The following is a 12,404-nucleotide window of genomic DNA, read 5'->3' as shown; positions in this document are numbered from 1 at the left end:
GAGCCCAATGCAAGGCTTGAACTCACGTCCTTGAAATCAAGACCTAAACTTATATCAAGAGTCAGATGCTTAACCAACTGAGCAACCCACGCACCCTAGTACAGAAGTTTAGAGTCAAGTAAGTTGTCTGGGGTTGGCAAAGCAAATCGGTAGCAAAGCCACAACAGGGATCTAAGTCTTCTGATCACCAACACATTCTCATTGAACTCAAACTTTAAGAGCAATCCATTCTCACCTCACAATAAACCCATCCTTCTATATATACTTGTCCACTTCTTCAAAGGTCCATTTTCTGATACTAACTTCTACGTCCCCAACTTTTATTCCAATGAATAACAGATTTGTTTCCCTTTTCTATACACATATTGATCAGATTTCTACACAAGCAGCCTCTCTGCTCCACAGGTGTCTAAAACCCTTTCGTTTTTCTTCTTGCTACAAAAGGGGAAAAACAGTTGTTTCCAAAACTGATAGTGCAATTGACTTTATTTTTGAAACACACATGTGTGCGCACACACACCTACACACACACACACACACACACACACACACACCTGTAGTGAGAAAATATTCTAAGTCATTAATATTTTCATTTCCTTTCAGGTTCTCCCACCCCTAGAGTGGAGTCTTTTTCAATCCCTCTCAAAAGTTAGCTTGACACTTTGTGGGAACGCAGACTACCTCAGGTGACCGAGACATCAGAACTACTGAGCAGTGGGGTGAGAGCAGAAAGTACAGAATGTTGACTCTGAAAATAATGTCAGAAATCATCTAGGTACATTCAGGTACAATGAAAACAAGAGAGCGCCACTGAAATGACCCGTGAAATGTTAAAGCAAAGGTGTAGGGGGTCAGATTTGTCTCATCTCCAGAAAATGGGAAGTACACAAGGTACGAGCCACCAATGTTGAATTATTTGTGCCAGAGAAAATGATTTTGGGACTGGACTGAAAATGACAAAAGAAGGCTGACTATGGTTACTGGGGAAGAGCAGCATTACTACAGAGTAGACAGGATCCTGAAGCATCCTTGGAACCCTGCCACCGGGGTGGGGGGGGGGTGGCGAATAACACTTCCTAGAAAAATATTGCCAGAAACAGATGTGACTTCATATCACTGACATGAAGCATCATACTATCTCATATCCCCCTCAACTTTAAAAATAAAAAGCAATCATTGCTAAGCAACAAGAAATCAGAGATATGACATTCAAGAATATGCAGGAGTCAGTAGAAGCTAACACATGAGCTGCTAGTACCCAGCAGAGACATAGAAGAAAAACAAAACTATCACAGAAATGAAGCCACTGTAAAAACATACAAGACAGGATTGAGAAGAGTAAGCAGAATGAAATAAAAATGAAGAAAACATTTCTGAGAAAATTTAAAATATTAAGGGCAGGTACAAGGGAGGGTCAACATAAATATCAGTCTATATTATATGTATTCAAAGAAATAATTAAGATAGTTTTGCATAAACAAATCAGGCCTTGAACATACATATTAAATGGTCAAACCAGGTTCCACAAAATATAACAAATAATAAATAACACTCAGATATACCATGTTCCAATGTAAAGAAAAAATATCTGACAACTCAATAAAAATATCAAATCACTTATGAGTGAAAAATATTAGGGTGATCTCAGACTTCTACAAAATTACATTCAATGGTAAATGTTGACAAATTAGTGAAAGAAAACTGTTTGCCTTCAAACACTCAGGGAATATAGTTCTGGGAGGTTTTCAGGGGGTTTTTTGTTTGTTTTGTTTTGAAAAAGAAACAACTACAAAGTGAAGGGGGGGGGAACCTGGCTAACCAAAAGGAGTTGTGAAAATTGAACAAGATAATAATTATTTCTTTCATTTAGCAGATATATTAAGATTATAACACATGTAGGGAACATGGTCACAGAAAAATATGTAAATATTTCAAACATGGACGACATAAAAACAATGTAACTTACAAAGTTGATAGGGAAATAGAATTAGTGCATATGTTCAGTTCCTCATCTTTCATGGCTCAGAGTCAAAACAGATCATTCGTATCTGAAAAATAATAGAGGTATATACACTATTTAAAGGTATAAACACTAAGAGAAAGAATGTAAGCATATAAACTGGGAAGCACAGAAATGGGAGGACAGAGTGGAATAAACGGAAACATTTTAAACATTTTCACAATGACCTGAAATATCATAAAGAAAATAAAAAGGCAAGTGACAAACTGGGCGTAAGTATTTACAACATATATCACAGATCCCTCATAAATAAGGAGCTTCCAAAAAATTGAGAAACATCCAAAACCCAAGAGAAAATTGAGCAAGGATATGAAAAAAATAAAGCAAATCCAGAATATAAGAAATTCCATAGGACAAATGACCCAGTTTCCTCAACAAATAAATTACAGGAAATAAAAAGGGCGGAGAGAAACGTACCAATTAAAAGGTTAAGAGATATATAAACCAAAGGCAACATGCTGACATTTTTCGAAAATGGATTCAAGCAAGTAATTTAAAAGACCTTTTTGTTTATAATTTAGAAGATATTTGATTATGGATTATTAAATGTTACTGAGTCGTTGTTAATTTTAGTACATGTGATCATAGTATTATGGACTGTTTTTAGAAACCTTATCTGTCAGAGAAGTATGCTGAAGTATTGATGTATCTGGGATTTGATTTAAAATATTCCACGAAAACTATAAGAAAAGGGATAAAGGAAGCAAAAATATTGGTAGGTTTTGAATCTGGAGATGGGTTTAGGGTACTCATTATACTACTCTCTCTACTTGTGTGTATGTTAAAAATTCAACATACATTTGAATGCACATTTCTAAAAGTCCCATATGGCAATGCAATTATCTGTGCCTAGGGAACAGATAAATCAGAAATATCACAATTATCTCAATTTCCACTGAAATATAATTGCCTTTGCTTTCCTTTACTGGTATTATTTTTTTTAAACTAAAGATTTAAAATGAGGCACAAAAACAGTCACGTGACAGTTTTTATCTTGCGCTGACGGGTTGACTCTGAATTGGCTGTTCGATTCAATTAAACTAACTATATAAAGAGTTTGGCTAAAATATAAGACTTGCAGTACTGCAATTTTGCTGATGAAATACTTCCATCATTTAGAGAGGGGAAGGGAGGAAGTATGTAAATGTTGTGAATAGTATCATGGGAAAAATAAATTTGTGATTGATCACACCTCAGATACCAGCCCAAGGGGAGAAAGGGAAGTACACATGTCTGGCTATTCTGAAATCCCCTTCATAGTACCTCAGCCCCCCACCCCCTGCCGCTCCATGAACAAATCTCACCATGCTATTCATGATGGCTTCAAGCAAGCTATTGCCCATCCCAGGGTAATTGCATTGTTTTTTTGTTTGTTGTTTTTTGTTTGTAAGTCTCTGGAAACCAGAACATCTGAAGATTGAAAAAAATTCCTAAGAGGCATTTCAGACAGGAGAAAGAAAAATGCAAAGAGAATGATCAGAGCTTCATTAAGGGAAGTAGGGTGGTTACCAGCACTATCAAAGGACAGCAACCAATTCATTGTATCTACCTTTAAAACTAAATGATCATCAGACTGTAAGGAATATACTTGAACAACTCAGTAATGCAAACCACCAGACACGTTAAACACAACTTTAACAAAATTCGTATTTCAAAGCAAATAAGAAATATGCTTTATACAATTATCTCACCCTAATCACCCATCAAGGAAAACATTTTCAGGACCTTGAATTCATGCTCCTTTATTAGCTTTAATTGCTTTAAGGACCTAGAATTTTTTCTTTGGAATTCATTTGTTAAAAAACAAGTGTTCCACTAATTTCAAGATGTCTCCTTCTCTTCTGCCTACTTCCAAATTGCTGAGGTTTTTACTACGTTGCAATAGCAGAAAATAACCAAATACAATGTGCATAATGTATCTCTAGCTTCATATACCATCCTGCAAAACACAGCAACACAAAATTATGAGATAGCAGTGTTTACCTATTCAAATGATTAAAGAAATCTAAAATACAACGGTAGATATTTCATGATTAAATGATTATGACCTTTAATATGATTAATTTCATTTCCTTGATCGCATAATGTCAGTGACCATTTTAAGGCCAGCATGACCAAGATGAGAATTCAGGAGTCTTGAGTTCCTATCTGCTATTTCAGCATTTCTACCTACTTTTAACAATTTACATCCAAGTGGTGCTTTTATCTTTAGACCTGTTTATTTATTTCCCCATTCTCTTCTGCTCTGCTTTATGCCACTGTCACGAACTTCATCCTAGGTGGTAGAGTCCTTGCAAACAACTGTGCTTTTCTTGCAGAATCTGCCTCCCAAGGTAGCCGGATTCTCACACTTCTCTACAACTCACAGAACAACCTGCTGTTCCATCATACAGGAAGGACATCACCCCCCATACACACCCATACACTCAGAGCAAGCTCATGTGCATACCCGCATACACACACATACACACACGCGCGCACGCCCAGGACATGTGCATTTCAGATCTCAGAAATTCCTTGGCCTAGCTTCCCTGGCTGCTACTCAGAGAGCCGTTCCTTCCCCACAGAGCATCTGCTCACTTGGTTTGCTGCTAGGGAATAGATCTCATCTACTCATGTCTTCAACTTCCACACCAAAAAGTTTGCTCCCGGATCTAATCACTGTCCAGATTCTTTCTGGACCTTATCTGTAGCTAGATATCATCCCAGTTCTGGCCCAAGGCACCATAGAAACAATAACCTGGAATCCTAACAGGGCAACAAGCACCTTTCATTCACCACTGTAGCATTAACTCCTCTCAGTATATCTGGACCACTGATAATTACGAATGACTGATTTGTGGTCTTCCTGGGTCCTTTTCCTAGCTTTCAGCTCTTGCCCACCACTTTCTCACATCTACTCCCAGTTTGGGCTTCAACCTCCTTTGCTAAGCCATATCCATGCATTCTTACCCTCCAGAAACAACATTCCTGGGCCAGAGAAATCACTCCTGCCCTCAACTTTACCTGTTTACCAAGTAAACTGACTGGCCACCTCTTAGTCCCACAGAGTAAATGAGGTCTCAACCATTCTCTCATTTCTACTCTCCCTGAGCCTGTTCTGTACCTGTTCACCCCTGACGTTTTCCTACTAAAGCCAAACTCACAGCAAAACACCTGCTCCGAAAGTTCGACTTCCGATCCCGGGTCTGGGAGTTAACAGCCCATGTTTAGTGAGTGCTCACCATGTGGCAGGGACAGGTGTAAATACCTCATGGGTGTGATCTCAACAAATCCATACATGTGTGGAGACCAGTATGATGACCAGTATCTCATTTAACCCACACTGTGCGGTTTAGCAGTACCAATAAAAACATAACCAGCCTCAAAAGGTCTTACGCAATAGGGAAGTTTATTATGTAAATTAGAGATCTTAAGGTAGGGCTGGCTCCAGCCATGGTACAAGGAGTACATTTGGGCAGATACAGAGGATTCTGAACCCCTCACATCCTCTTCAATGTTCCTGGTTGGCAGAGGTAACCCCCAAAAACCGCACAACCAAACCTCTCTAACATTTCAATGAGTTTAATGAGCACCCGCCCCACTCCCTCAATGCCCCTGAGCCCTCCAGGTCCACAAAGAGGTCCCAGCATAGCCCAGAGAGCAGTATGAGGTCTCGTTCAGGAGACAGCCAGGCATCTTGCCAGTTTCTATAGGTAGGAATCTGGGACACATGTATGGGTGGGGATTCTAAGAGGGTTCACCTGGGGTGATGAAATGTTCCGATCATGCTCTATTTACTATGCGTACCCTCACCTAGGATTTAGGATTTAATGTTAGCTCAAGCACTTGAAAGGGGGCTTTAGAACAATGTGCTACCTTGTTAATCATAGTCTGAACTCAATAACACCCCACAGGCAATAAGGATTAAAGGGCAGAATTTCCCTGGTGGTGTTGAGAGAACTTAAAGGCTCTGGAAGATAGTAACATTGTATGTCTGGATTTATGCCTATTGTCCCATTCTAATTATTAATAGTGCCCCCTTTCACTCTCAAACGTGTTCCAATTTGGGACAGTGTGCCACCTGCCAAACCACCCCTTACCCATGCCACCCTGGAGGCCCCAGAGGACACTCACTCCCTTTGCCAGGGCTTTAAGAAATGCCTTGGCGAGGAGAGTACCAGAATCCCTATATAAAACCCTGTGGGCACTGTCCTCTGTAGCCTGGAGATGACAGTGGTGAATACTGGGATTGAACTAGGTTTCCTGATCTCGGTGGTAGTAATGGGAGTCAGAGTGAGACTGGGAGAGGCCAATGATAGCACTTAACCATTAAAAGACACTCCTTTCTTTTTTCGTAGTGCTTGATATTTATTGAAAAGAACGTAAACGCTTTTTCCAGGTGGTATCGAGGAGCTGGGCTGAGTGCCTGTTTTTCTTTGTTTGTTTTGTTTTTGGCATTTTTGTCCAAATGCACACATCTGTGGGACTGCTGCAGTTTTGAAAGAAAAAGGACAGCTGTGCAAAACTGGTGCATAGGAGAAAAGAAATGTCAACAATTTGGCTGCCAGGCACGTTAGGCTCCTGCAGCAATCTGGTGGGACAGGGGTGGGGGGACTCTGAGAGTAGGTAGGGAACTAACCAGGTTCAAAGACTGGCCCCTTCAGGGGTTGGTGAGTTGTCCGAATCAATGTCCGAGGACCAACTCAGGCATCTTCTAGGTCGGTCCTTGTTTTCAAGGCTGTGGTCTGTCGCTGGAATGTGGTGGATGGTGGTGAAGTGGCAGCGTAGGTCTCTGGGCAGATGGAGGCCTTGCAGTCGGCAGGGCTGTGCGTAGTCTCACCAGTTTGTAACAGGGGCCTGCCCTATAGCCGGGGCTCAGGACACAGTCCAAATTAGCAGGGCAGGGTCCTAGGGCTGGCCAGAGAGGGTGGCGGCAGGCTTCAGAACGAGGCCCCAGCGGCAGGTTAACTGGGGTACAATTCCTGGAACAAAGGCAAGCACTACGGGGGGCGGTGAGGAGGAGAATCGGAGGGCAGGGGTAGGGAAGGGGATCGGAGGGCGAAACGGAGCTTGGCGGCTCCCGGCCGGGCGGGGGAGGGGGGGGAGAGGATGGCGGCGTGCAGGGCCCTCCCCCCTGGGCCCGAGGGTCTCCCGGCCTAGTAATCATCTTCTTCGTCGTCGTCGTCGTCTTCTTCGTCGTCATCCCAGCCAAAACACTGTTTCATCTCATCGAGGAAGGCCCGGTAATCACCTAGGATGGGGCTATCCATCTCAATGTAGGGCACCACCCACTCCTCGGCTTCCCCGGTGAGCAGGCTGATTAGGAATGCCACCTTCATGGCGTCGTTGCAGAATCGGTTCTCGTTGACGAGCATGTAAGACGCCGTCTGCACGATAAACTCGGGGAGCCGGGAGCTCTCGCCGCTAAACGTTTCGGGGAAGGGCACCGGGCAGCTCGGCGGACGTACCTGGCGCAGCAGGGTGGCCCTCTCGCACACCAGCAGCCGTAGCTGTTCCATGAGCTGGCTGTTCTCGATGCTCAGCGCGCGGTGCCGCATCAGGAGCGCGTGCAGCAGTAGCACCAGCTCGTCCACCATGGCGAACGACTTGGAAGTGCAAGGTTGAGCTCGGCTCGGTTCGGCTAAGGTGCGCACTGAGGCCTCGCAGGAAGTGCGTGTCCGCGGAGGCGCACGGAGGCCAGGGGCGGGGGGCGGTGCGCGCAGGGGTCCGGCGGCTGCGCAAGCTCCGCCCGCAGAGCCACTGGGGCGGCCGGCGCGCCGGCGCGGCCCGGGTCGGGGGGTGTGGTCAGGGAAGCCACCGACTCCGCGTGGGGGCGTGGTCAGGGGGAGCGGGCCGAGCCTCTAGGACTCGGTCTGGGAAGGGGCGGCCGGGGTCGCCGAGCGGCGGGCCCGGTAGGATTCCAAGTCCGCCCTTGTAAGGGCAGGGGACCGCGGTGGAACCCCGGATATGGGCCCGGCTTTAGCCAGGAACGAGTGAGCGCCACAACCCATCTCTCAGAGAGAGCGAACCCGCTCAAGTTGAAAGGATTAATCACCGTGCAACTCAGCCGACTCACCCAATGCAGCGTTCCTTGTCGGGTCTGTGGCCGCTAGATTTCAATTGCGTGTTTTGTTAACACACTTCCTTGCTTATTTAAATCTCAGTCGCCCGGAGAACTATTAGCACTAAGCGCCGCACTGCGGGAGTCACACATCCTTTCGGAGTTTTGAAAGACCCTTAGGGCTCCTCTTTCAAAACAAAACAAACAGGGATTTTTCTTTAGTTGGGAAATAATGTATACCTACATCCTTCTTTTAAAAAAAAAATTATTCTTTTAAAGAGTGAACTGTAAAAAGTTCGGCAAAATCAACTTTCGAGAACCATTTGCAGGCTCTTGCCTATCTTTGACTTTTTCATGTCCTAATGTTAGTCTCCCCAGGCCATCATTCATACATTATTCGTTGCTTAACAATGAAGACTTGTGTTTTTAAATGCTTTCGGTTTTCTGCTTTGAGTTTGATTATTTAAATAGCCGCTGACAACGAAGTTGGGTCCAGGACCTTAGAGCTGACATTATGTTGGCTGTGCTTTTAAAATATATCCCCAGTTCAGTCACCTCTTGTCACTGTTACCACTAGCACCCTGATCCAGCCTTCCTTTCTTCCAACCAACTGCTTAGCTCTCACTCTTCTGTTCCTACAGCGTACACAGGAGTCCCCCCTTATCCGTGGCTTCGCATTCCGGTGGTTTCAGTCACCTGTGTCAATGGTGGTTCGGTCTGGAAGCGGATGACCTTCATTCCCACCTAGCCTCAGATCAAGACTAGCCAGATGCTGCATCACCATGCCTGTCATTCACCTCACTTCGTCTCATCACTAGGCATTTTAGCATCTCACATCATGACAACTAGGGTAAGTACAGTACAAGAAGATATTTTAAGAGATATTCTGAAACTTGTATTATAGTAAAGTGATATAAACATTCTGTTTTATTCTATTAGTTGTTAATGTCTTGCTCTGCCTAATTTATAAATTAAACGTTATCACAGGTATGTATGTATAGGAAAAAACCTGGTCTGTATAGGATTCAATACCGTCCTCAGTTTCAGGCATCTACTGGGGGGGAGGGGGTCTTGGAATCGATCCTCCGTGGATATGGATATGGATATGGATATGGATATGGATATGCCCGTATTTCTCAGTGCCCACGGAGAAAGGCAGAGGACTTCTCCACAGAGTAGTCACAGGAATCCTTTGGAACAGAAGTTAGAACTTTTTGTTCCCTTGCTCCAAATTCTCCAGCAGTTTTCCCCTCTCACTCAAAATACAAAGCAAACTCTTGCTCATGGTCTACAAAGCCCTGCCTCACCCCCTCACCTATTCCCATCCGCTGCTCTAATCACATTGTCCTTCTTGCTGATCCTCAGTACACATCACGTAGCTCTGGCCTCAGGATCTTTGCATCTTCCATCTTTTCTGCCTTGCAAGGCTCTCTCCCCAGTTAGCTGCCTGACTCCTTCGCCCACTGTTTTCAGAGAAGACTTTTCCTGGCCACGTCATCTATCAGGACACCCTACTCTCTTGTCAGTAATGTCTAACCTCTTACCCTGCTTCAGGTCTCTACGTAGCATTTATCATACCAGCGGCCATGGTTACCATATAGCACTTTGTTCATCTGTCTGCCTCCACTTTACGATGTAAGTCTCTGTGAAGAAAAGACTTTGCTTTGTTAGCAGCTCTATCCCCAATGCCTAGAAAAGTGGCCCGGGGTAGAAGATCCACCAATATTTGGTGGGTGAAAGAATCTCGGGCTGCAGATGTCGAGATAAAAATTAGAAGCGGTAGCTACACCCGGTGTGCAAAATACTCTTTAAATTGTCCAAAATGATCTATCTCCGGTCATGAGTCAGTGAAATGACGACTGATGTAATAAAAATGGCAAAGTGGGTTTCTAAACATCCGATTTTGTATTTTTACAATAGAATTGAATGGGCATCCGTGGAAGTGAGAGGCTGAGAGGAGACAAACAGGGCAAGTCCAAGTAGGAAGAGGGGGGCACATAACACTACTGGGAGGGTGTGCAGGGGGGAGAGCATACAGGAGGCAATATGAGCCTTGGGCTCTCCTGTGGTATGGGCTCCCCCACTAGATGAGAAGCCCCCGGGGGCCGTGCAGAGACCCTCTCTCAGTCATCCTTGTGTTCAGCCTCTCACAGTGTTTACTGGGCACCGTATAGGTGTTCAGTGGAGGGAATGAAGGGGCAGGAAATATGAGGGGTAGGTATCTGGCCATTCTGCCCATTCCCAGCTGAGGGTAGAGGGTGGACCCGCTGGGCGGTTGTGTCCAGCTCCACTTTCCATGTCCAGACCCTAATACAAGAAGAGATGCCCGGGATTCTGCTCCCACTAGCAAACATTGTGTGACAGGCACCATATCTCGTGATTGACATGAGCTGCCTCACTGACCCTGGAACAAGGGCCTTGCACAAGGATGGGCACTCTAGGAGCCTGAGACCCGGGAGAGCAATACGTTGGTGGCACAGCACCACAGTCTCGGCTTCTGTAACTCTGGTGCACACGCCCTCTCACTGCACAATTGTTACACACTGGGCCTCGGTGAATGAGGCGGGTCTGGTGGGGACCTAGAGATAATTAGGCCCCTGCTGCCCTAGTCCTCTTCCTTATGACCCTGTGGCAGAGGGAGTCTGGAAGGAAAACAGAAGAAGAAACCATTAGTAGCACCTCTGAGGGGGCTAGTGTTGCTAGGAAACAAGAAAATGCCCTGACCAGAACTGATCACAGAGCTGAGCAGTGACTTTGGAAGGTGCTTTCCAGTTTGGAGGGAGGGAGGAGAGACAGGCAGTTCATCAGTGACCCAAGGGGGAAGCAGCTGGGAAGAGGTGAGTAGGATCCATAGCCAAAATCATCGTATAGACTCATAATGTTCATGATAACCAGTTTGCGGGTACCCATGATGCTCTGCCACCAATGCTAAGGCCTGCTAGCCCTTCCTTCTCCATTCATCTTGCTCAGGGCTGCACATCGCCTTCCTTGCTCCCTTTCTTCTCTCAAATGACCCTTGGATGTTCCCTTTCACCCGTGCGAAGATGCTGGGGGCAGGGGCAAAGTACACTGTGTGTCTTTTCTCAGGCTCAGAAACTTTATCAGGACAGCTCTGGCTCGGAATGTTCTGATGGTGGTTCACACCCCCACTATTTAGCAAGAGCATTGGCCCAAGGCCAAGGAAGTGATCTCTGGTGCTCCTCACTTCCACCACCTTCGAAGCTTTAAACCCTACCCTGGTATAAACTTGTAAAATTACAGCCAGACTTGTAAAATTGCCTTGAAACAAACATGAAAGTGTCCCTTGGTTCTTTAGCCTCCAGAAGGGTATATACAGATCGGACAAACCAGTCTGGCACTTGACTGTGAAGCCAGGTGCACAAAGCAGCTTTGGAGGGGATATTTGTAAGAGGGGCAAATGGATGCCACTAAGATCCAGGCTCCTGCCTATAGACCTGTCCCTTTCCTCCTTCTTAAGCAGGGACACTCTGGGCTACTTTTTACAGCACCCACATCAGGAGGGCTGTGGAGACCTCCAGCCTAGGGAGAGGAATGAGCAGGTACAGCTTACCAAAGTGTCCTAAAATATTTTTACATGTTTATTTACGTACTAAATTAATGTATTCTTATGGCTAAGAAAATTAAATAATACTGACGTATTAAAATTAAAAGGAAACGTTCCTCGTACCTCACCTGCTACCTACAAAATCTCACTTGAAAATTCAAAATTCAGTTTGTCTCCTTCCAGATACATCCATGGGGTTTGCAGGATCCAAATACACATAGTTCTGCTAATAAACATATGTCAGTCCGTACATGTCCGTAGACACAGATAGCATACACAGAGCTGTCTTCTTAATGACTGCATAATACTCCACCCGAATTTCTCAGGTACACTCCTGCTTCGGAGCTAAAGACACCCAGCTCTGTTCATTTTCTCAGACGATGCAGGAGAAGGATTGCACCAAATACACTCACAGTCCCAAAGATAAGGAAGTGGAAGATCAGATTTCTTTTTTTTTATTTAAAATACCTTTTTTAACATTCATTTATTTTTGGAGAGAGAGACAGAGCACGAGCAGGGGAGGCATAGAGAGAGAGGGAGACACAGAATCGGAAGCAGGCTCCAGGCTCTGAGCTGTCAGCCCAGAGCTCGACGCGGGGCTCGAACCCAGGAACTGTGAGATCATGGCCTGAGCCGATGTCGGACGCTTAACTGACTGAGCCCCCCAGGTGCCCTGGAAGATCAGTTTTCTATAACTGAATGATGATTTCTATAAATTAATGTCTTATTACTAAGTAATTTTCATTATCCATGTATATGTTTCTATTTTGCTATAA

General features: G+C 44.8%; 1 protein-coding gene and 1 long non-coding RNA gene across 2 annotated transcripts in view; one reads left to right on the top strand and one right to left on the bottom strand.

Moving 5' to 3' along the window:
• Positions 1–5,392: 5,392 nt before the first annotated feature.
• On the bottom strand, positions 5,393–7,731 carry LDOC1 (LDOC1 regulator of NFKB signaling). Its single transcript, XM_042974128.1, has one exon. It carries the CDS (start codon positions 7,597–7,599, stop codon positions 7,159–7,161), a length of 441 nt encoding a protein of 146 aa, XP_042830062.1. The 5' UTR covers positions 7,600–7,731; the 3' UTR covers positions 5,393–7,158.
• Positions 7,732–7,911: 180 nt separating this feature from the next.
• LOC122235414 overlaps positions 7,912–12,404 on the top strand; it is a 118,481-nt gene continuing 113,988 nt past the window's right edge. Inside the window, exons 1-2 of the long non-coding RNA XR_006213490.1 lie at positions 7,912–8,100; positions 8,705–8,913. This is a non-coding gene — a long non-coding RNA (uncharacterized LOC122235414). The remainder of the gene's footprint in view (positions 8,101–8,704; positions 8,914–12,404) is intronic.

This window comes from Panthera tigris, chromosome X (assembly GCF_018350195.1).
Source record: "Panthera tigris isolate Pti1 chromosome X, P.tigris_Pti1_mat1.1, whole genome shotgun sequence".
NCBI lineage: Eukaryota > Metazoa > Chordata > Mammalia > Carnivora > Felidae > Panthera > Panthera tigris.
Note: the sequence above shows the minus strand (reverse complement) of the source record. Positions and strands in the feature narration are given on the sequence as shown.

What these genes read in the sequence shown, in the direction of transcription:
- LDOC1 (XM_042974128.1), bottom strand. Translation starts at nt 7,599, where the DNA reads ATGGTGGACGAGCTGGTGCTACTGCTGCACGCGCTCCTGATGCGGCAC.